At 56.7% G+C, this 20,054-nt stretch overlaps 2 protein-coding genes across 2 annotated transcripts; both read left to right on the top strand.

Annotated features, from left to right (window-relative positions):
- Positions 1-3: 3 nt before the first annotated feature.
- On the top strand, positions 4-10,173 carry Tmem222 (transmembrane protein 222). Its single transcript, XM_048350611.1, has 6 exons — positions 4-219; positions 4,304-4,388; positions 5,815-5,846; positions 7,374-7,470; positions 7,545-7,675; positions 9,430-10,173. Exons 1-6 carry the CDS (start codon positions 26-28, stop codon positions 9,515-9,517), a joined length of 627 nt encoding a protein of 208 aa, XP_048206568.1. The 5' UTR covers positions 4-25; the 3' UTR covers positions 9,518-10,173.
- Positions 10,174-12,505: 2,332 nt separating this feature from the next.
- On the top strand, positions 12,506-20,032 carry Sytl1 (synaptotagmin like 1). Its single transcript, XM_048350612.1, has 15 exons — positions 12,506-12,607; positions 14,394-14,622; positions 15,678-15,826; positions 15,983-16,061; positions 16,144-16,189; positions 16,519-16,594; positions 16,833-16,930; positions 17,065-17,175; positions 17,400-17,566; positions 17,829-17,925; positions 18,216-18,374; positions 18,565-18,643; positions 18,757-18,856; positions 19,438-19,643; positions 19,815-20,032. Exons 2-15 carry the CDS (start codon positions 14,432-14,434, stop codon positions 19,952-19,954), a joined length of 1,698 nt encoding a protein of 565 aa, XP_048206569.1. The 5' UTR covers positions 12,506-12,607; positions 14,394-14,431; the 3' UTR covers positions 19,955-20,032.
- Positions 20,033-20,054: the final 22 nt, after the last annotated feature.

The raw sequence follows: 20,054 nt of genomic DNA on the forward strand, positions 1-20,054 counted from the left end.
CATGCCGGAGCGGGGCGCGCGCAGCATGGCGGAAGCGGAAGGGAGTTCTCCGCTCCTGTTACCGCCGCCGCCGCCCCCTCCCGGGATGGCGGAAGTGGAAGCGCCGACGGCGGCCGAGACGGACATGAAACACTACCACGGCTCCGGCGGCGTTACCATGGACGTGGAACGGAGTCGCTTCCCCTACTGCGTGGTGTGGACTCCCATCCCGGTGCTCACGTAAGTCTCCTCCGGTGCCCACTCGGGGATGAGAAGGTCCGGGGAGAGCCGGGGCGCTGGCGGCGTCCTTGGGCAGGACGGGATCAGCCCCCAGCCCTCCCCCGCCCCCCTCCGGGAAGGGTCCGCTCGCCTCGTCCAGTCTCCAGAACCCCGCCACCCGCGTGGGGCCCGCGTCCGCCGATGGTGGGATCCCCTCCCGACCCGCGGTAAGCCTGGTCTAGTCCCGGAGAGAGCCAAGTGCAGATCGGTGGGAATGGCCAGGGACCGAGAGGCTGGAGCTCTGCAGGTGTTGAGAAGAAGGGCCCCTAGCTTCATTCATTCACCGACTCATTCACTCACTGAGCAAATTCTTACTGATTGCCCGACGCCGACGTCTTCCTGCGTCTGGAAGCAAGAGTGGGAGTTTGAAGCCCCCCCGGCTCCTGGGATGTCTGCACTGCAAGGGGCGCAGAGGTCTGAGAGTTGTGAGCCCTTTGCCTCGCACCATCTCAGTTGCAAACCAGGGTCTGGTCAGAGCGTTCGTTCTGTCTATATAGTCTTCGACAGGAGAGAAGCAAGGGCCCTGGTGTTGCTTGCTGCCCTTCTGCTTCAGCCTTGACAGGTGACAGTAACTGCTTCTTGACGTTCAGGACAGTTTGCCAAGCTTTTTCACTCCGAATTGCACAGATTCTTTTTTCCTTTTCTTTTCTTTGTGTGTGTGTTCTGGCACTGATGCTTGAACTCAAGGCCTCAAGCTGCTCTTGCTTACTTAGCTGTTTTGCTCAAGGCTGCCACTTCACCACTTGAGTCACAGCTCCAAGCTTTTTGCTGGTTAATTGGAGATAGAGTCTCTCGATTCATCTGTCTAAGCTGGCTTCAAACCCTGATCCTCACATCTCACCCTCCTGGATAGATGGAATTACAGACATGAGCCACAGCCACTTGCTAAGGTAGAAATTGTCTTTTCCCGTGGTGAAGCTGAGCTGCTTGTAATGTCTCAGTCTTGTTAGAACCCTCTTCCTGAAGCAGAAGCTTTCAGAACTCAGTCTTCTGACTGTATACTTTGCCACGTTTAGCTATAATTTAAATTTCTCTTTCTTTTTCCCCTTTTCCCCTGCATCAAATACAGCCAAGTGGTGGTGTAGACAAGGGACCATGTTGGACTTTATATGTTGCTGGCCTACAATTTACTATGTGGCTTATATCAACCTCACATTCTCCATTCTGCCTCAGCCCTGGGATGCTAGGATTATAAGGCATGCCCTTTCACACCCAGCTAAGTGATCTTAATTTTTTAATTATGTTGAAAATCTTGAATTGTTTTCAAATACTTATACATTTCTTTAAGAGAAGCCAAGTTTAAAAATAAAACTTGTAAGAGTATGTATTCAGGACTGGGAATGTGGCTTAGCGGTAGAGTGCTTGCCTTGCATGCATGAAGCCCTAGGTTCCATTCCTCAGCACCACATACACAGAAAAGGCTGGAAGTGGCGCTGTGGCTCAAATGGTAGGATGCTAGCCTTGAATAAAAGAAGACAGGGACAGTGCTCAGGCCCTGAGTCCCAAGCTCTAGGACTGGCAAAAAAAAAAAAAAAAAGTATGTATTCATTGATTCATTCAGTGCTCTTTTGAATAGTCGATAGTGATGCCTATGTGCCCAGATAGTCCTAGGTGGTAAGATTATCCAGTGGAGCACTTGCTCTCATAGAGGAGGAGACAGCAAACAATTAACTCAAAAAAACTTCTGATAGTAGTTTGTGCTATGGAGAAAAATGTTATTGTGACAATAACTGGAAGGAATACTCGGAGGATATGTTGGTTTTGCTAAAATGTTATTCTATTATGTTATTTTAAAATCTCTACAGTCTTTTCATTTTCAAAATATTTGTCATATGGTTCAGTGCAGAGAACTGGTGGCAACATGAGGTGGAGGCACCACAATTTCCAGTCACCTGGGCCCAAAGCAGCTCACATCCCAGTTCTCTTCAGGTGCCCATTGAAGGCTGTACACTCCCAAGGATTCACCCTCCAGCTGAAGGGAGAGAGCGGCCATAAACTAAACTCTGTAATGCATAGCCCTGTTGCTGACAGCTAGGAGTACATATGACACAAGGAATTGTCATCTCTCTTTCAAAAGGAGGTCAAATAAGGAAACAAAATCCAAGGAATCTATCCCCTCCCGCACATATGGTAATCATCTTGCCTGAAAATGGAGATAATTGCTGCTACTAATAAAAACAACTAAATATTGCATATTGTGAACTAATCATTTTATGATATCATTGAGGCCTCACAGCCCTTACATCAATCCATGAAAGTAAATGCTATCTCCTCATATGTAGATGTGGAAATAAAGGCTTAGAAGCCAACAAGGGCTTTTCATACTGGGGTATTCATCCTCCTCATGGAGACCTTTAGTATTAGTAACTCAATTGTCCATTCACTAAATCTTTATCCCCGGGGGGTCCTGAGCTCAGGGTCTGTCTGAGATGCCAAGAGAGCTACTTTTTCAGAAATCTTAATATCTGTTCTGGGACCAGTAATGGTCTTCAGATAACTGAAGTTAATCACATAGCAAGTATTTGTTGACTACCTTGAGATAACAGCATTGACCAACTAGGAACCATGAACAAGTGTCCTAAGCACTTTGCAAGAAGGTCCTACTTAGTTCTCATTGTTTAACACCCCCACCCCCACCCAAGGAACTCCCTATCTGTTGGGAGATGAGAATGAATAACTTGGCAACAACAAAAACTCAACCTAGATCTGGCATCAGAACCCTGTTCCACTTTTTTTTTTTTTTTTGCCAGTCCCGGCCCTTGGGCTCAGGGCCTGAGCACTGTCCCTGGCTTCTTTTTGCTCAAGGCTAGCACTCTGCCACTTGAGCCACAGCGGCCACTTCTGGCTGTTTTCTATATATATGGTGCTGGGGAATCAAACCCAGGGCTTCATGTATACGAGGTGAGCGCTCTACCACTAGGCCATATTCCCAGCCCCCAGTTGCACTTTTAAAAAGAACAACAACATTGGCGCATAGTAATTATATATATTTATGGGATACAGGTTAACATTACAGGTTCACGCCTGTAATCCTAGTTACTCCAGAGGCTGAGATCTAAGGATGGAAGTTTGAAGCCAGCCCAGGCAGGAAATGTCCATAAGACTATTATCTCCAGTTAGCCAACATAAAGCTAGAAATGGAGCTGTGAGTCATTGGTAGGGCACCCACCTTGAGCAAAAAAGCTAAGAGACAGCTCCCAGGCCCTGAGTTCTGGCCCTAATACCAAAAAAAATAGGGGGAGGGACGACAAATCTCAGATGGACTCTTAATATGTAAGACATAGAAACCAGTTTATTTATGCAACTTTATTAAGATAATTCACATAGAGTAAAACACACACATTAAAGATTTGATTTTGTTTTTTGCAGTGCTGGGGCTTATACATGCTAGGCAAGTACTCTACCATTGAGTCACACACCTAGCTCTGAGTTCAGTGAGTTGACGAAGATTACATCTATTTGCAGTGAAGTGCAATGTATTTTCTTGTGCACACTTTGGTGGGCACGAGCTCTCATTTCTGTTGGGTGGAACTACTAAGGCATAGCGTGCCTGGCTGGTTGTGGTTTTGTTTTGTTTTTGATGGGTCATGGGGCTTGAACTCAGGGCTTGGTGGTTAATTGGAGATAAGCGTCTCATGAAGACTTTTCTGCCCGGGCTGGCTTCAAACTTTGATCCTCAGATCTCAGCCTCCTGAGCAGCTAGGATTACAGGCGTGAGCCAGCAAGGCCCAGCTCTGCCTGGCTGTTCAAAAAAAAAAAAAAAAAAAAAAAGGAGTTGTTTCTGTTCCCCAGCAGAGAATGTTCTGCTGACCTCTGCCCCTCACCTGTGTTTGCTTGGTGTCGTCTTCTTGGTGAAGTGCAGCGGTATCTTTTAGGTGCTGTTCTCAGTGGCCCTCGAGTGCTTTCCCACCCTGGAGCACTGTAATGGACTCTCACCGCAGGACACTATAGTCACAAGCTTCCACAATAGACCCAGTGGCCCCGCCTCTGTCTAGCTGGCTGGAAGACCCCTAAGCTCATCCCTCCCTGCCCTCTTTCCTTACAGGTGGTTTTTCCCCATCATCGGCCACATGGGCATCTGCACGTCCACTGGAGTCATTCGGGACTTTGCTGGCCCCTATTTTGTCTCGGTGAGTCCCAATTTTGCCATGACCTGGTGGGTTCCAAGACTTACAGGGAAAGCTGGCCCATCTCCCCAGACCCACAGAGATGCAGCTACTACGCAGCCCTGGCTCCAGCCCTCTGCCCCTCACCAGTGTTTGACCCCTTTCCTTCTCTTGCCTCCAGGACAGGCCGGGAGGGCAGTGTGGCCAAAGGATTCTTAAGTTACTGGCCCAGCTCTTTGCCCCCATCCCTGGGGTACCAAGACATGGGTAGGGGTTAGAGGCAAGAGTGGAGTCAGACCATCCAGGAACCACATCTCTGGACCTTCAGAAGGTGGGAGCCAAGGTGGGGGACAGGGGAGGCTGACATGGTCCCTGGGGTGGGGCTTCCCCAGCAAACCAGCTGTGTTCTCAGATCTGTTCCCTGAGGATGGCCCAAGACTGGTCTCCCCAGTGGGCCTTCTCCAGGTGAACGCCAGCATCTGCCTCCTCCACTTGCCAGCTGGAATGAAAGCATGTGGCGGGAACAGCCTGTTTGCATTAGTAGTTCTAATGACCATCCTAATAGGACAAGGCCTCCTTTTTTTTTTTAACGTTTTTATTAGATTTCACATGTAACCATCAATATTCTATTCCTGCCTGGTTTCATTTTGTTTCTCAGGGCAAAGTAATTATAAACATTCACCTAGAGATTAATATATCTCCTCCTTGTGGTTAAACAATAATACGATTCATTTAATGGAAAAAAAGTTGAATCTGTATAAATCTCATGGTATAAATACAGCTTTTTTTTAAGCTTGTCTGTTTGTGCTTGGTTTGTTGTGTTTTTGAGGCTAGGTCTCATGTAGCCCAGAATGATCTCACATTTGTGATCCTTTTACCTTAGTCTCTTCAATACTGGGATTACAGGCATGTGCTATTATGCCCAACTACTGTCCCACACATTTATAATTCCTCTTCAGTCAGCTCTTTGATCTTTAGGATCTCCTGGGTTCTGAACCTAGCCTTTGTCTCTACATGACTCCTATAAGCTATGTCTTACATGGTGAATCTAGGTCTCCCTCATGGGAAGGCTCTAGAGTACAGCAACCCCATCCTACTCTGCGTAAGCCAGGCTGCCAGGTAGAGAGAAGTTCCACGTGAGCTGTTTCTGTTGAACAGGGAGGTCACACTAGGAAGGAAACATGGCTGTGATCAGAGCTCAGAGACTGACTAAGAACTTAGAGAAATGATGCCCGGCAAAGGCCAAAGGATTCCTTGGGTGTTGCACTGCTTCCCTCCACACAAAGCTGTTATTGGCACTTCAGACAACCTGCTAGCCCTGAGCTAGTTCATGCCCAACTTCCTGCCCCTGGCATACCCCCTTCTGAATTGCTGCCCCAGCCCCTGACCCGGCTTTGTCAGGAGGCAGGGATGTCAGTTCCCACTGACCTCTGCTCTTGTCTCTCAACAGGAAGACAACATGGCCTTTGGAAAGCCTGCCAAGTAAGTCATGAACACCCATGTGACTGGCCCTAGGGCCAGGTTCCTGCCCAGAGCAGCAGGCCAGGCTCTTGGGCACAGCAGGAGCCAGCACCCCGAGGACAAGTATGGGAGAGAGACAGACACTGTCTACCAGGCATAGCAGCCATGTGCCAAGCCTCTGGAGCACCAGCATCTGGGTTGGCTATTTGTTCCTAGGCTGATTTTCAAAGGCAACATGTTTGGTCTGTTTGTTTTGTATTTCTTGAAGACAGTTTTAAGGCCATCCTTTTCCGGGCTCCTGAGTGGCCCCAGTTCAGGCTTGGCTTCTCATTGTCTCCAGGCTCCTCCACCCAGCCATTCCCCAAACAGCAGCTGGAGAGTGCTCTGTCCTCCCAGCACTCCTGGCCTGTGGCCCCTGGGGCCTCCATTGTCTGTTCAGCTTGACCTTCCTGGGCTTCTCTCCCACTGACCCCAGCAAGCCACCTGGGGACGCTTAGGGAGAATGTTGTTGATGGGTCGAGTCACGTGACACTCACCCCCACCAGGCGTAACTGTCATATGACTAGCCTGCTGCTACATCTCCTGCCTTACCTGCAAGTATTCCTTCACCCCATTTGTCCCAAATCCTCTCCTAAGTGGCTGATCCTCAAACAAGTTTTGAGGCCCACAGCAATCTTTTGCCTCTCACATTCTTAGTGCCTACCTCCTTTTTGTGTCCTGTTAACTCCTCTTTTTTCAACCTAGACTCAGGTGCCATCTCCAAAAAGCCTCCTCATATGTGTGTGTGTGTGCGTGCGTGCACGCGCATGTGCACATGCACACACGTGCTATTACTAGAGTTTGAACTCGGGGCCTGAGCACCAGCCCTTAGCTTTTTTGCTCAAGGCTGGTGCTCTACCACTTGATCCACAGCTTCACTTCAGGCATTTTGCTAGTTAATTAGAAATAAGAATCTCACTGACTTCCCTTCTCAGGCGCACTTCAGATCTCAATCCTCAGATCTCAGCCTCCTAAGTAGTCAGGATTATAGGCACGAGCTGCTGGGGCCTGGCTCTACCCTCTGTCTTAATTAGGGTTTCCATAACAAAACACCAGCAAGTGGGTGGTACAAAAACAGCAGAAATTTCTTGCTCCGGAGGCTGGGAAGGCGAGGCGCAAAGGCCAATGGATTCAGTGCTGCCAACTATACTCACAGAAAGGCTGAGGGGTCTCAGGCCTCCTCATGAGGACACTGATCAACTCAGGCTTCCACCCCATGTCTCTCTTAATCACTTCTCAAAGGCTGCATCTAACGCTGCTGCCTACGGGGTAGCATTTCACTGTCTGAAACGAGTCCCCACCATTCAGGTCATCAGCCCCTGGGGCTGAGTTAACTTCCTGTCCTGAGATCCACATAGCACTGGTGTCTCACCCTGGGTTACAGTTGTCTGCTAGGGAACACGCCGTGACTTGACTCCCCGCGGCCTCAGCACCCGGCTCAGGGCCAGGCACACAGCAGGCCAGGGTGCCACAGGGAGCTGAGCTGTGCCCACACCCCTCTCCCCTCAGGTACTGGAAGCTGGACCCTGCCCAGGTCTACACCAGCGGGCCCAATGCCTGGGACACGGCTGTGCATGACGCCTCCGAGGAGTACAAGCACCGCATGGTAGGTGAGCGGGGACAGCAGGCACACCCCCGCCCTGGCCCTGCTGTCCTCACACAGCCTTCCTGCACTTCCAGCACAATCTCTGCTGCGACAATTGCCACTCACACGTGGCGCTGGCCCTGAACCTGATGCGCTATAACAACAGCACCAACTGGAACATGGTGACACTCTGCTTCTTCTGCCTGCTCTATGGGAAGTACGTCAGGTGAGCCTGCCTCCCACCTCACCCTTCCCGCTGCTCCTCTGGGAGGCCTAGCAAGGAAGGCCATTGCTGAAGATGCTGGTTGGAGCCATGAAGGTTCTAGAATGGCGAGCTCATTTCCTAGTGGAGAGCAAGTTGGATGTGTCAGAGCCCAGCTTGACCAGGGTCCCCAGACAGCTATAATACCTGCGTCAGCCATAGGTAGAGGCTGCAGCTGTCCCTGGTAACATGGCAGTGTGAGTCTGAAACTGTGTGTCTCCCAAGCCCCGTGTTGAGGCAGTGTGGGTGGATGGTGAAGTGATTTCCCCTACAGAGTTTCTGGAAGGGGGACCCAATGTTAGCCCACGTGGGGCTTTGAAGCCACAGCCTCCTGACCTGTGAATCCCTATAGTCCCAGCTCACAGGAAAGAGAGAACTACAGCCCAGCCTGGTGACTTACACTTGTAGTCCCTCTTACTCAGGATGTAGAGATCGAAGTTTGAGGTGAACCCAGGCAAAAAGTTAGGCCCTATCCCAAAAATAAGTCGGGCCAGGCATCAGTGGTTACGCCTGTGATCCTAGCTACTCAGGAGGCTGAGATCTGAGGATCACAGTTCATAGCCAACTCAGGCAGGAAAGTGTAAGATTCTTATTGCCACTGAACTACTAAAAACTGGAGGTGGAGTTGTGGCTCAAATGGTAGAGTGCTAGCCTTGAGCAAAAGAAGCTCAGGGACAGTGCCCAGGCCCTGAGTTCAAGCCCCAGGACAACGACATACACAAAAAAGGTCAGGTGAGGGCTGGGGATATGGCCTAGTGGCAAGAGTGCCTGCCTCGGGCCCTAGGTTCGATTCCCCAGCACCACATATACAGAAAACGGCCAGAAGCGGTGCTGTGGCTCAAGCGGCAGAGTGCTAGCCTTGAGCGGGAAGAAGCCAGGGACAGGGCTGGGGATATAGCCTAGTGGCAAGAGTGCCTGCCTCGGATACACAAGGCCCTAGGTTCGATTCCCCAGCACCACATATGCAGAAAACGGCCAGAAGCGGCGCTGTGGCTCAAGTGGCAGAGTGCTAGCCTTGAGCGGGAAGAAGCCAGGGACAGTGCTCAGGCCCTGAGTCCAAGGCCCAGGACTGGCAAAAAAAAAAAAAAAAAAGGTCAGGTGAAAAAAAAAAAAGTTGGGTGTGGTTCATGCCCGTAATCCCTGCTCCTGGGGAGGTGGGGGGTAGGAGGATCGTGACCCCAAGACATCTTTAGCCAAGTGTGAGACCTTGTCTGAAAAGCAAAAGTCAGAAGGATGGGAGGATTGCTCAAGTGGTCGGGGGCTAACTAAGCTGCCTATGGCCCCCCAGCGTGGCCACGGCAGAGCCCAGGCCAATCTGACTCACGCCTGTCCAACCTCTTCTCTTAGTTGTGCTCATTCTTGGGAGATTTAGGGTCTGTTCTCCCCCCAGGACGACCTTTGGAGTCCCCTGAGAAGAACATGGCTGTCGTCATGCTGAGGCAGAGCAGGGCTGAGCCGGGCCGGGCCTGGCTCTCGCACTCTGGCTACAGTCAGCTCCTAGTGCCCCGCACCTCCCCATGGCTTCCCGGTGCACACCAAAGAGGGTGACACCCCGAAGCCTAGCCAGCAGGGTCCACACTGCACTGGAACTAGCAGCCAGGGGTCCTTCTGGCTGCCTCTGATGGGGCCTTGCCCCTGGTGGACGACTGTTGGGGTGAGGGCGGGGCTCCAGGGGCTCCATGGAGCTCACTGGCACCCCACTGTGCTTCTCATGGCAGTGTTGGGGCCTTCGTGAAGACCTGGCTGCCCTTCGTCCTCCTCCTGGGCATCATCCTCACCGTCAGCCTGGTCTTCAACCTGCGGTGATGGCTGCCAGCCAGCCCCAAGGAGCCCGCGCCCCCTTCGCCGGCGGACCCCTTCCCTCACTCCCATGATGGCTGCTACGGGGGGCCGGGCTGGGCCGGGCAGCTGGGATGGGTGCTCCTTGTGTCTCACTGGCTGCTCCTCCTCCCCAGGCGCAGGCCCCTGCCCGTGAGGCTCCCTCCTCTTCCCTCCGGAGGGCCTTCCTTCCCACACAGCTCCCGCCACTGCCACACCCAGGGCCCGGTGCAGACAAGGAGAGCGGGACCCTGCTGGCTAGGAGCCTGCCTCCTGCTGTGTCCCGGGCGGGGGGGGTACCCCAGGGTCTGCTCCAAGTTCCCTGGAGGCTTCCCAAGGCCTCCTTCGATGTCTGACTGAGCTACCCGAGGGTACTTGCGCCCCACCTCCCGGTGTCCTCCGGCTGGCAGCACCCATCCCCTACTCCTAGGGCTTCCAGCACTCGGGCCCAGCCCAAGGGGGGTTTGTGCTCAACATGGCAGCTCCCCGGTCCCGCATGCGGGTGGCCGGTCAGCAGCCAGTGCCATCGGAGTGGAGGGAGCCGTTGCTTGGTGTCAGAAAGGGCCCTGTGCTGCCCTCTGCCCCTGCTCCATGGGCCCCTCGGAAGGGGCTTCCTGGTAGGAAATAAAGAGTTTTTGAGTCTGCGTGCAGCCTGTCATTGTTTCACACGCACGCACACACACACACACACACCTCCCCCAGTGCCTTGAATGTGTCTGCCCCTGGGGAGGGATGTGGTGACCAGCACCACTGTATCCAGTGCCTGGAGCATAGGGGTCACCAGTATCTCCTGGGTGTATGCTGCCCTGTGCCCCATGCCGGTTCCCCACCGTTCCACAGCCCCGGTTCAGCTCTGGAAGCAGCTGAGTGGCAAGGCTGCCCTGTGATCCCTGCCAAGAACTTGGCAGTAGAGTTGTGCTTAGGGCCTAGCAGATCCCTACCGCTGCCTTGCCGGGGGTGCCAGTCCTTGACCCTGCCTGCCAGTCCTGTCACCCAGCTTCCTGTGTCCATCAGAGACCACTCTTCTGCTGCTACCCAAACCCTCCAGGCTCCTCACTGCTGGCACATGCAGCGGGGTTCACTGCCTGTGGCCCTGTTGAACCACCCTGCTTTCCCGTGGCCCTGCTTGCAGGCTACTTCTGTCGTCCATGGCACTTGCTTAGCACATGCGAGGCCTTGGGTTTCATCCCCAGCACCACAGAAAAGCCCATAAAGTCACTGAACGCTCACTGTGCTCTAAGCCTTGTCATAAAGGACTCACAATGGCCGTGTAAGGTAGATGCCACAAGCCCCATTCTACAGATGAAGAAGCACACACACGGGCATAGAGTAGGAAGAGGAGCAGTGGTTCAAACCCAGCAGCCCGGCCCTAGCCCCCCAGCCCCACACACCCGAGAAGGTGGCCATGCTGGGGCCCAAAGAGATAAAGTGGAGCAGTTCCTCCAAAGGACGTGGTGCTTGACCAACAAGAATGGATGCAGAAGATATAAAGCCTTCCCACTGACCAACGAGGCAGCTGCCATCCTGTGCTACAGAGCTGGTGGAGACTTGAGCAAGGCCAGATGAGGTAGAACCCAGATCCGCCGGCCTTGGGGACCCTGCCTCCATCCAGGAGCCTGGAGGTCAGAGGCCAGCCTGCAGTGTGCATGGCTATGAGCCCCCAGTAGCCGGGCAGGGACATGGCACCCAGGAGCACGGGGGTCAGAAAGCGACTTAGCCAGGCTCTACAGGTACAAGTGAAGAAGGAGCCAGATTTCCAGTGGCATTGGATGGTCAGGCTCAGGTTGGACAGTCCCGAGGGAGGACCCGCTGTGTGTGGGTCACAGGGGCTGGTGGAGGGCGCTGCACAGGTTCAGAGACTGGCTGGCTCTCGACACCTTCCGAACCTGAGTAACGCCAAGGGCTATGTTCAAAAGGAGAAGAGCAGGAGAGGCCAGTGTGGCAGCAGGAGGCCAGGGAAGGCTTCTAGAAGACGCTGGACAGATGATGGGATGGGGAGGGGACAGCAGCAGGAGCAGAGGGGGACAGTCCTTGAGACCAGGACGGTGGAGGGCAGAGTTCCAGGTGGGGCCAGAGCCTTGCTGCCCATGCCTGTCACCCTAGGCTCTGTGAGAGGCTGACATTGGATCACTGTGCCAAGCTGTCTTGCATGCATAAGGCCCTAAGTTCAAACCCCAGTATTGGAAAAAACAAGCCTTTGGGGTGAGTCTCCTGCCCAGGAGCAGAATACAGTCCCAGCGGTTCAGCCCCAAAGCCAATGTCTCTAGAGGCAGAGTGGGTACTCAAGGACTTGTCCATAGATGAGGCTTGAGGATGTGGGGCCCTCACCTCACAGGGTCTGATTCTCCCCAAGAAAATGTGACCAAGGGTGGCCAGGGTGTCATGGGAGACACATGGGGGCGGTGGGCGCTGAAATGGCTGTGGGCACTGCACGGTTGGTTGGAGAAGGGAAGCCTGGCACCTCCTACATACCAGCTTGTACCAGGCACTTTCATTTCTCTTTTGCCAGGCTCCTTGCGTTCTGCTATCTCCTTTGCATAGGAAGAAATTGCAGCTCAGAGAGGATAAGGGACCTGCTCGAGGTCACACAGTGGCAGAGCGGGGACTTCTTGGGGTTGCTTAACTGCAAAGTCTTCCATCCCTCCATTACGCTAGTTCTTAGAAAGAGAAGTGTCTGGCTTTGCTTTCAAAGCAATTTCCTATTAACAACTCCCTGGGCTGAGTGGGGCTTTTGCCCATTCGACAGCCAGGCCAGGTGCTAGTTACCGAGCGAGTGCGAGTCTGCTGTGCTAGGGCTGAGTCCTGGGCCTCCCTGACTCGCCCAACCAGCTCTCGGGCTCTGAACGCCGCTGTGGGGCACACCCCGGGAGCCATGGTCCAGGCCCGGTTTTGCACCAGGCCCTGCAGAGGTGTTTCCTCCTCCTCCCCCTCCCGCCTCCTCCGGCAGGCCGGGGCAGCTGCTGGCGGGGCTGGGCCAGTCAGCCTTGCTCCCGCACGTCTTCGGTTCCCGAGACTCCTACTAGGAGGGTTGGAGTCACCCACGCAGGTGTCCTTCCATTCCCCACGGGACGCCTCCAGGTAACACCACACTGTCCTCTCTCCTGCCAGGACGGAGGGGCAGGCACTGCTCCCTGGCCACCTGGCTATTCTTGGCCACCTTTTGGCAACTTGGGGTGGGGGAAGCGGGAACACGGCTGGCTAAGACTGGGCGGGCAGGACAGATGGACAGACTCCTCTACTATCCAAGGCTCTGAAGAGTGCCGAGAGCAGGCAGAGGGGCGCAGAGCGGAACACTGTCTGCTCTGGAAGGAGAAGGACTCGGGAAGGGGGGCATCAGGCTTGGATACCTGTGGCCCAGCCGGGGTCACGAGCAGGCTCAGGAGCTCTGAATACCCCCTGACACACGCACACATGTACACCAACACTGGTGACCCCGAGGTGCACACCACAACACACTTGTTGTGCCAGACAGCCTAGGAGGAAACGCACACACCCACCTAGCACTGTCACAGCACTGTCATACCACCCGTCAGCCATTTGGCATCACACACACACACACACACACACACACACACACACACACACACACAGAGCATGCAGACCCAACATAACAGATACAGAAGCTCTGCCATGCCTCCCCTGCAACCAAAGAGCCCAGGACAATGCTCAGGGCAGCCAGCGCCTTCGGCTCGGCAGACACGCAGGGATGTTGTGGCTCTCGCACACACAGGCATTCACGCAGGGTTAGGCGTGTGGAGACGTGCAGAAGTCCCAGGCCCTGAAGCCAGGCAGCAGGGGGAAGGCTGGCTCCATGCGGATGTTGGTTCAGCTGGGGGTGGGGATGAGACCTCGTGCTGAGCTGTCATCTCCACGCCTCAGCCTCACCCCTACCTGAAGCCCTGGCGTGGAGGTGAGGGAAGGGAGGAGAGACCACCCAGGAGGCTCGGGCCAAGGTCAACCACAGCGTGCTGGGTCCCTTGCCAGGTCCACACGCCCCTCTCGGCTGGCAAATGTTTTCCTTCCGGAGTCACTATGGTGCCTGGGTAGCTGCTTTGCCAGCCAAGGCTTCCAGTCAGGTGTGAGGAGAGGAGGGGGCTGAGCTCTTCGGCCAGTGCAGAAGGGCCCAGAAGGGCCTGGTAAGGGGGCAGGCGTGTTGGGGTGGGGTATCCAGGGCTAGCAGCCTGATGGAAGTGGGTGCTGCGGTTTCCCTGGGGAGAGGAAGTTGCCTCAGACAGGAAGGCCAAATGGGCCCGGGCAGGGTGGAGGTGGAGGGGGTGGGGGGAGCAGACCTGGGCTGGGAGGCTCCCCAGCAAGGGACAAGCAGAGGGATATGGTGTGTGCATGTCCATGCATGTGTGTGTGCTTACACAGGTGTGTTCTTGCACTTCACATATGAAGCACTAACTCTTCCTCGCATGCAGAGCACTTGTTTTGAGGGGAATGGCCTATTCCTAGCTTCAAGGAGCTTGCAACTCAGTTACGGGGCAATGGAAGTGGGCAAAAGTCTCAGAGCTTTGTGTATTCAGGAACATGCATTTGTCCCCAGATTTATTCGTGTGTGTGTGTGCACCGTGTGCACCACTCAGGTATGAGTCCATGCCTGCATCTGCACAGGTCCCTTCCTGGGGGGATGGGTGTGCAGGTGTGCACCACTGATGTCAGTGCACATGTGTGACCTTGGGTACTTGCGCTTCCATGGCCAGTGTGCACATGTGCCTGAGTGTGCTGCTTCCCCATCCGTCCATCTCTGTGTGTGTGTACACTCCTCTGAGTGTATTACACTCACTTGGGGGGAGGAGAACAGTAATTCCAGAATGTGCTGTATATTTGCTAAGAGGCTGACCCGGCGCTTGGTCCCTTCCAGGAAGCCACGTGTGCCCAGCTGGGGCACAGCTCCAGCTCATGCCCCAGAGGGGCCACCCATCCCAGGAGAGGACTTGGGCGCTGCCCTCCCTCCCCATGGCGCAGGGGCCGGAACCCGAGGCGGAGGGGCTGCTGGACCTCAGCTTCCTCACAGAGGAGGAGCAGGAGGCCATCGCTGATGTCCTCAGGAGAGATGCCCGCCTGCGCCAGCTGGAGGAGGGGCGGGTCAGGTGAGGCGTGGCTGGGAGGGAGGGCTCTGGGGTCCTCAGGGGCTTGGCAGCCCCCACCCCGTCTGTCTCTACTAATGTGCTGCCAGCCCATGGCTGGGTCGCTCTTGATGTCTTCTCTTGGTCACCCCTGCCCTTGGCTGGATCAGAACCTCTCAGGATGGCGTTACCTGCTTCCTTCCAGGCCCACACCTCTAGTCACTCAGTGTGGGACAGGATGCTGCTTGTCCTTAGTATCCTGTTGAAACCTCCCTAGGAGGGAGCAAGCTCCTGGACGTGACCCACACACCTCCCTGCGTGGCCCCTGAAAGCCTCTTCCCGCCTCATCTTTCCTGGAACATACACGCACCACAGCAGAGGAGCTTGGGCGGCACGAGCGGGGCTGAGGACACATAGACACGGGGACAACTCCCGACCCTCAGCACCACTTGCCTCAGCTAATGCAGAGCTGCAGCCAGGCGCCGGTGGCTCACGCCTATAATCCTACCTAGCTGCTCAGAAGGCTGAGGTCTGAGGATCACAGTTGGAAGCCAGCCCAGGCAAAAAAGTTCATGAAGACTCTTATCTCCGAATAACTACCAGAAAACCGGAAGTGGAGCTGTGGCTCTAGGTGATAGAGTGCTAGCCTTGAGTGGAAAAGTTCAGGGACAGTGCCCAGGCCCTGAGTTCAAGCCCTATAACTGACAAAAATATGTATTTATAATTGAGCATAAAATAAAATAGGGCTGAAGAGTCTTAGTGCAGAATTAAGAGGGATTTATGCAAGTATAGTCCACAACAATCACAATGATTAGTAATCATCAGAGCAATGCAAATGTCCCCTCCTCTAGGAAGACCTCCTAGATTCCCACAGACAAAGCTGGCCTGTCTAAGGTTCTTTTCTACACCTGCCTCATCATGGAGGACTTCTGTCTTCTGGATGCTGTCTCTCTAGCAGTCTGAGCTCCTGCACTGCAAGGGTCAAGTCTGGTTTACTGCTGAGTCCCTGATACCACAGAGTGGGTAGCAGGAATATTCCTGAGTGCGTAGTGACAGCCATGCCATTTGGCCTCCTCCAGCAAACTCCGGGCCTCACTGGTAGACCCCGGACGACTGAAGATCCTGACAGGGGACTGGTTCCAAGAAGCACGCTCCCAAAGGCACCACCATGTCCACTTTGGCTCTGACCTTCTCCGAGCTTCCATCCGCAGGAAGAAGAGCTCCAGGGGTGAGAGGAGAGAGCCCCGGGACAGGGCGAGTGCCCCATACTGTCTAACTTCCACCGGGCGCTGAGCACCCATGGGCTCTGGGTGGCGGCTATTGGGCATTGCCACGGGCCTCTCCTGGGGGGTCACAGTCAGACTTTCTTCTTGCTTCCGCCCAGGTGACCAGGCTCTGGGCAGTGATGGGGAAACCCGGGCTGAGGTTTCTGGGAGAGAGGCCGAAGAGGAGCCAGAACCCAGGTGAGGAGGCATTAGGGAGAGAGGGCAGGGGACTTCTGGTTCCTAGCCCTTTCCCTTGAGAATCCCTGCTCCTGCCTCCTAGGCTCCCCACAGACAAGGCCCTGGAGGAGAGGTGCAGTGAGACTCAGGTGAGGATCTGCTCCTGCTGGGGAGCCCAGAGGCCTGAGGCATCCCCTTTCCCTGGGCTGGAGCCCCCAATCCAGCCAGGAGGAGTACATGGGTGTGAGGTGGGTGGGGCTCCCCAGAGTCAGGCCAGCCCATCCTGAGTGGTAGGACCTGGGATGGCAGGGTGTGAAGTACAGGCCAGACTGGTCCTGCAGCCAGCCCTGCCCTGAGGCTTGCCCTAAATCTGAAGCTGGAATAGCCAGGCTGGAGTCTCTGACCTCTGACCTTGGCATGACCTATGAACCTCTCCCCACCGGCACCCACTGTGACCTCTGCCCCTTGTCTTCTTCAGGAATCTGGTTTCCTCTCACCCCCCTATACCCCCCCAAAAGCTTCAGGTCATGAGAAGGACCCCCAGGACCAGGAAGGTGAGAGGGCGCACAGGGAGGTTGTGAGGATCAGGGGCAACTGGAAGGGACCCCAGCCGCCATAAACATCTCCCCTCTCCCACGCCCGCGGCCCATGGTGACCCCAGACCAGCACTGGGGCCTGGATCTGCGGGTCACCGGGGTTGTAAACCGGTGCCTAGAGTTTGCCGGGGCGCAGGGCGGGGGCGCAGGGCCGCAGGCTCAGCAGCCCGTGCCCCTGACCCACCCCCCACCCCAGCCCCGAGCCCAGGGGGCGCACAGGTGGAAGTCCCGGAGGCGGACCCGGACCCGGAGCCCGCGCCCCGGGCGGAGGAGCCCCGGCCCGCCGCGGCCCAGGTAGGCGGGGGCGGACCGGTGCTGCTCCCAAGACCCGGAGCGGATTGTGGACGGGGCGCGCCCCTGCCCCGGGCGGCCCGCCGTCGGAGGGGCGGGAAGGAGGGGGCGCCCTGATCACTCTCCCCCTCCTGCAGACCGCGCAGGCCCCTGAGATCCAGGAGAACGGGGAGACCCCAGGGCTCGAACCCTCACTCAACCGCATGCTCAGCAGCAGCTCCTCGGTGTCAAGCCTCAACTCCTCCACGGTGAGGGGGGTGAAAGAGAGAAACCGGGGTGCCAGATCGGCCCCGGCCTGACCCCGCCCTCACCCCAACCCGACGCCCCAGCGCCCAGGCACGCCGCCCGCCCGGAGGGGCGCTTTACCTCTCCCCATGGCTTTGCCCGCATAGCCCGCGGTGCCTCCCCCAGCCCCAGCCCCGACGTGAGCGCCCAGCCCCGCCCGGGCCTGACCTCCCTCCCGCTCCCGCAGCTGAGCGGCAGCCAGATGAGCCTGGCCGGGGAGGCCGAGGCGGGCGCGGTGCAGGTGCGCGGCGCGGTGCACTTGGCGCTGCACTACGAGCCGGGCGCCGCCGAGCTGCGCGTGCGCGTCATCCAGTGCCAGGGCCTGGCGGCCGCCCGACGCCGCCGCTCCGACCCGTGAGTGCGCGGCGGGGGAGGCGGGGAGGCTGGGAGGGGGCGCCCCGAGGAGGCGGGGGAGGCGGGGCGCCCCATGGCCCGGCCTCCACGCCGCGTCCCCAGCATGGGAACCCGAGGCCGGAGGTCTTTCCGTGTCGGTCATCACGAGGCCCGGTGTTCGGGGTGGAGGATGGGAACCTACGCCCACCCCGGGGGGGGGGAGGGTAGACAGAAAGCTCTGGAAGGCCCCTGAACCCCTGGCCCTCCCCTTCCGTGCCCCTAGATACGTCAAAATCTACCTCCTCCCGGATAAGCAGAGCAAACGCAAGACGGCAGTGAAGAAACGGAATTTGAACCCGGTTTTCAACGAGACTCTGCGGGTGAGGGACCCGTGGACGGCCCCCCCCCCCCCAGAGGCCCCGGGCGCCCCTCAGGGTCGCAGGCCTGGACGGCGGGAGTCGCCTGTGCCTCGCCAGGGCCACAGCAGGGAGACCCCGGTAGCGCGCTCCCCAGCGCAGCCATCTTTGCAGCCATTTGAGCCAGCGGCCTTCTAGACCCCCATTAGTGCCCTTCGAGGGTCCCCAGGACTCCATCCTGCCCGGGGTGTTGGGGGCGGGACCAACTCCGGGCCACCAGCGGTACCCCACTAAAGCGCACCGCCTGTCCCCAGTACTCCATCCCGCCCGCCGAGCTCCCGGGCCGCGTGCTGAGCCTGTCCGTGTGGCACCGCGAAAGTCTGGGCCGCAACATCTTTCTGGGCGAGGCCGAAGTGCCCCTGGACACGTGGGACTGGGACTCGGAGGCCACGTGGCTCCCCCTGCAGCCCCGGGTAAGGCAGGGCCACCGGGCCATGGACCCAGCATTCCACAGGGCAGAGCCACCTCCGCGGAAGCCACGCCCCGGCCCCACGCCCTAGCCACGCCCCCTCGGTGTCTGGAGTCCTCCCACCCCTTGGCCGGCCTTAAGCTTTGTCCCGCACCTGCACCTGCCGCTGACTAGCCCACCTCTGGCTCTCCCAGGTACCCCCATCCCCCGATGAGCTTCCCAGCCGCGGGCTGCTCTCCCTGTCCCTCAAGTATGTCCCAGCCGGCTCTGAGGGTGAGTGACCAACCCCCCAGGAGAGGCCAAGCCGGTTGGGCCCTGGGAGGTGGGGGACCCCCGATCCCACCGAGGAGGTGGCCTGAGCTTGAGGAGGTGACCCTGCCTCGCAGGCGCGGGGCAGCCTGTGAGCGGGGAGCTGCACTTCTGGGTGAAGGAGGCTCAGGACCTGGTACCGCTGCGCTCGGGATCTCTGGACACTTACATACAATGGTGAGGGGCTCCGAGGCTTCGCAGCTTCCTCCTGCTCTAACCTCCACTCAGCCACTTTCCTGCATCCCTGACCGCCCACTGAAAGGCCAGGTGGTGGAGCTAGGCCCTGAACTTGTAGTTCAGGGCTTTGTTGTTGTTGTTTTGTTCAAGCCCAGGGCCTCATGTGCGCTAAGTATATGTTCTCAACTACTGAGCTGTTCCTCCAGCTCCAGTGATTTTCAAAGTGAACTTGATGAACGTAGGCCTATCAGAATCTGGGCTCCCAGTCTGTTCTCCCAGTTTCCGTACTTTAGGGTAGTCATTTGTTTTTGCAGGAAGGGTTCTGAGGCCTGGGGAACTAATTGGTGTGGGTGGTGTGGCACAGCAGGGAGTAGCTGCTTGCATTTGAGAGAGGTCATCCAGCAGTCCTGTAAAGAGCTGTAAATTTCTAGGGGAGACAATCGGGAGGAGGCTGATGTAAAAGGTCCTGGGGCAGTGAGGCCTGGAGCCATAGGCATACTTAGGGAGAAGGAGCAGGACTGAGTGTGAGCTGGAAAGTCTGAGGGGGTTGCCATCTGATGCCAGTCCCCCCCACCCCCCAGCTCTGTGCTGCCTGATGACAGTCGGGCCAGCCGCCAGCGCACCAGGGTGGTGCGGCGCAGCCTCAGCCCAGTGTTCAACCACACCATGGTTTATGACGGCTTCAGTCCTGCCGACCTGCGACAGGCCTGTGCTGAGCTCTCCCTCTGGGACCACGGGGCCCTGGCCAACCGCCAGCTGGGGGGCACACGCCTCAGCCTGGGCACAGGTAAGCGGAGCAGGGCCTGGAGGGAGTTGATCTGGGAGGCAGGGGCTCTGTTCATGGCCTTTCCTTCCCCTGTGCTCTTTCCACCGAGAACTGGGGGTGGCAGCAGGTTTGCTTTCAAGCAGAAAGGATCCAAGGTGCCTATGCCTTCTACCCCTGCCCACCCACTTCCAGGCAGCAGCTACGGGCTGCAAGTGCCCTGGATGGATTCCACACCCGAGGAGAAGCAGCTGTGGCAGACACTCCTGGAGAGGCCATGTGAGTGGGTCGATGGCCTTCTGCCCCTCAGAACCAATCTGGTCCCCAGGGCGTAGCCAGCCCTACCGAGCTCCTCTCTGGACTGCCATCTCAGAGCCTGCCCTTGGTGAAAGTCAATAAAAGCTGTCCCAAGGACAATAAGAGGCTGATGTTTTC

The sequence above is a fragment of the Perognathus longimembris genome, chromosome 7, assembly GCF_023159225.1.
Source record: "Perognathus longimembris pacificus isolate PPM17 chromosome 7, ASM2315922v1, whole genome shotgun sequence".
Lineage (NCBI taxonomy): Eukaryota > Metazoa > Chordata > Mammalia > Rodentia > Heteromyidae > Perognathus > Perognathus longimembris.

What these genes read in the sequence shown, in the direction of transcription:
- Sytl1 (XM_048350612.1), top strand. Translation starts at nt 14,432, where the DNA reads ATGCCCCAGAGGGGCCACCCATCCCAGGAGAGGACTTGGGCGCTGCCC. An exon ending in GGCTCCCCCTGCAGCCCCGG is followed by an intron (nt 18,375 to 18,564) that starts GTAAGGCAGGGC and finishes TGGCTCTCCCAG; the next exon opens with GTACCCCCATCCCCCGATGA. An exon ending in TGTCCCAGCCGGCTCTGAGG is followed by an intron (nt 18,644 to 18,756) that starts GTGAGTGACCAA and finishes CCTGCCTCGCAG; the next exon opens with GCGCGGGGCAGCCTGTGAGC.
- Tmem222 (XM_048350611.1), top strand. Translation starts at nt 26, where the DNA reads ATGGCGGAAGCGGAAGGGAGTTCTCCGCTCCTGTTACCGCCGCCGCCG. An exon ending in GCCTTTGGAAAGCCTGCCAA is followed by an intron (nt 5,847 to 7,373) that starts GTAAGTCATGAA and finishes CTCTCCCCTCAG; the next exon opens with GTACTGGAAGCTGGACCCTG. An exon ending in CTCTATGGGAAGTACGTCAG is followed by an intron (nt 7,676 to 9,429) that starts GTGAGCCTGCCT and finishes TTCTCATGGCAG; the next exon opens with TGTTGGGGCCTTCGTGAAGA.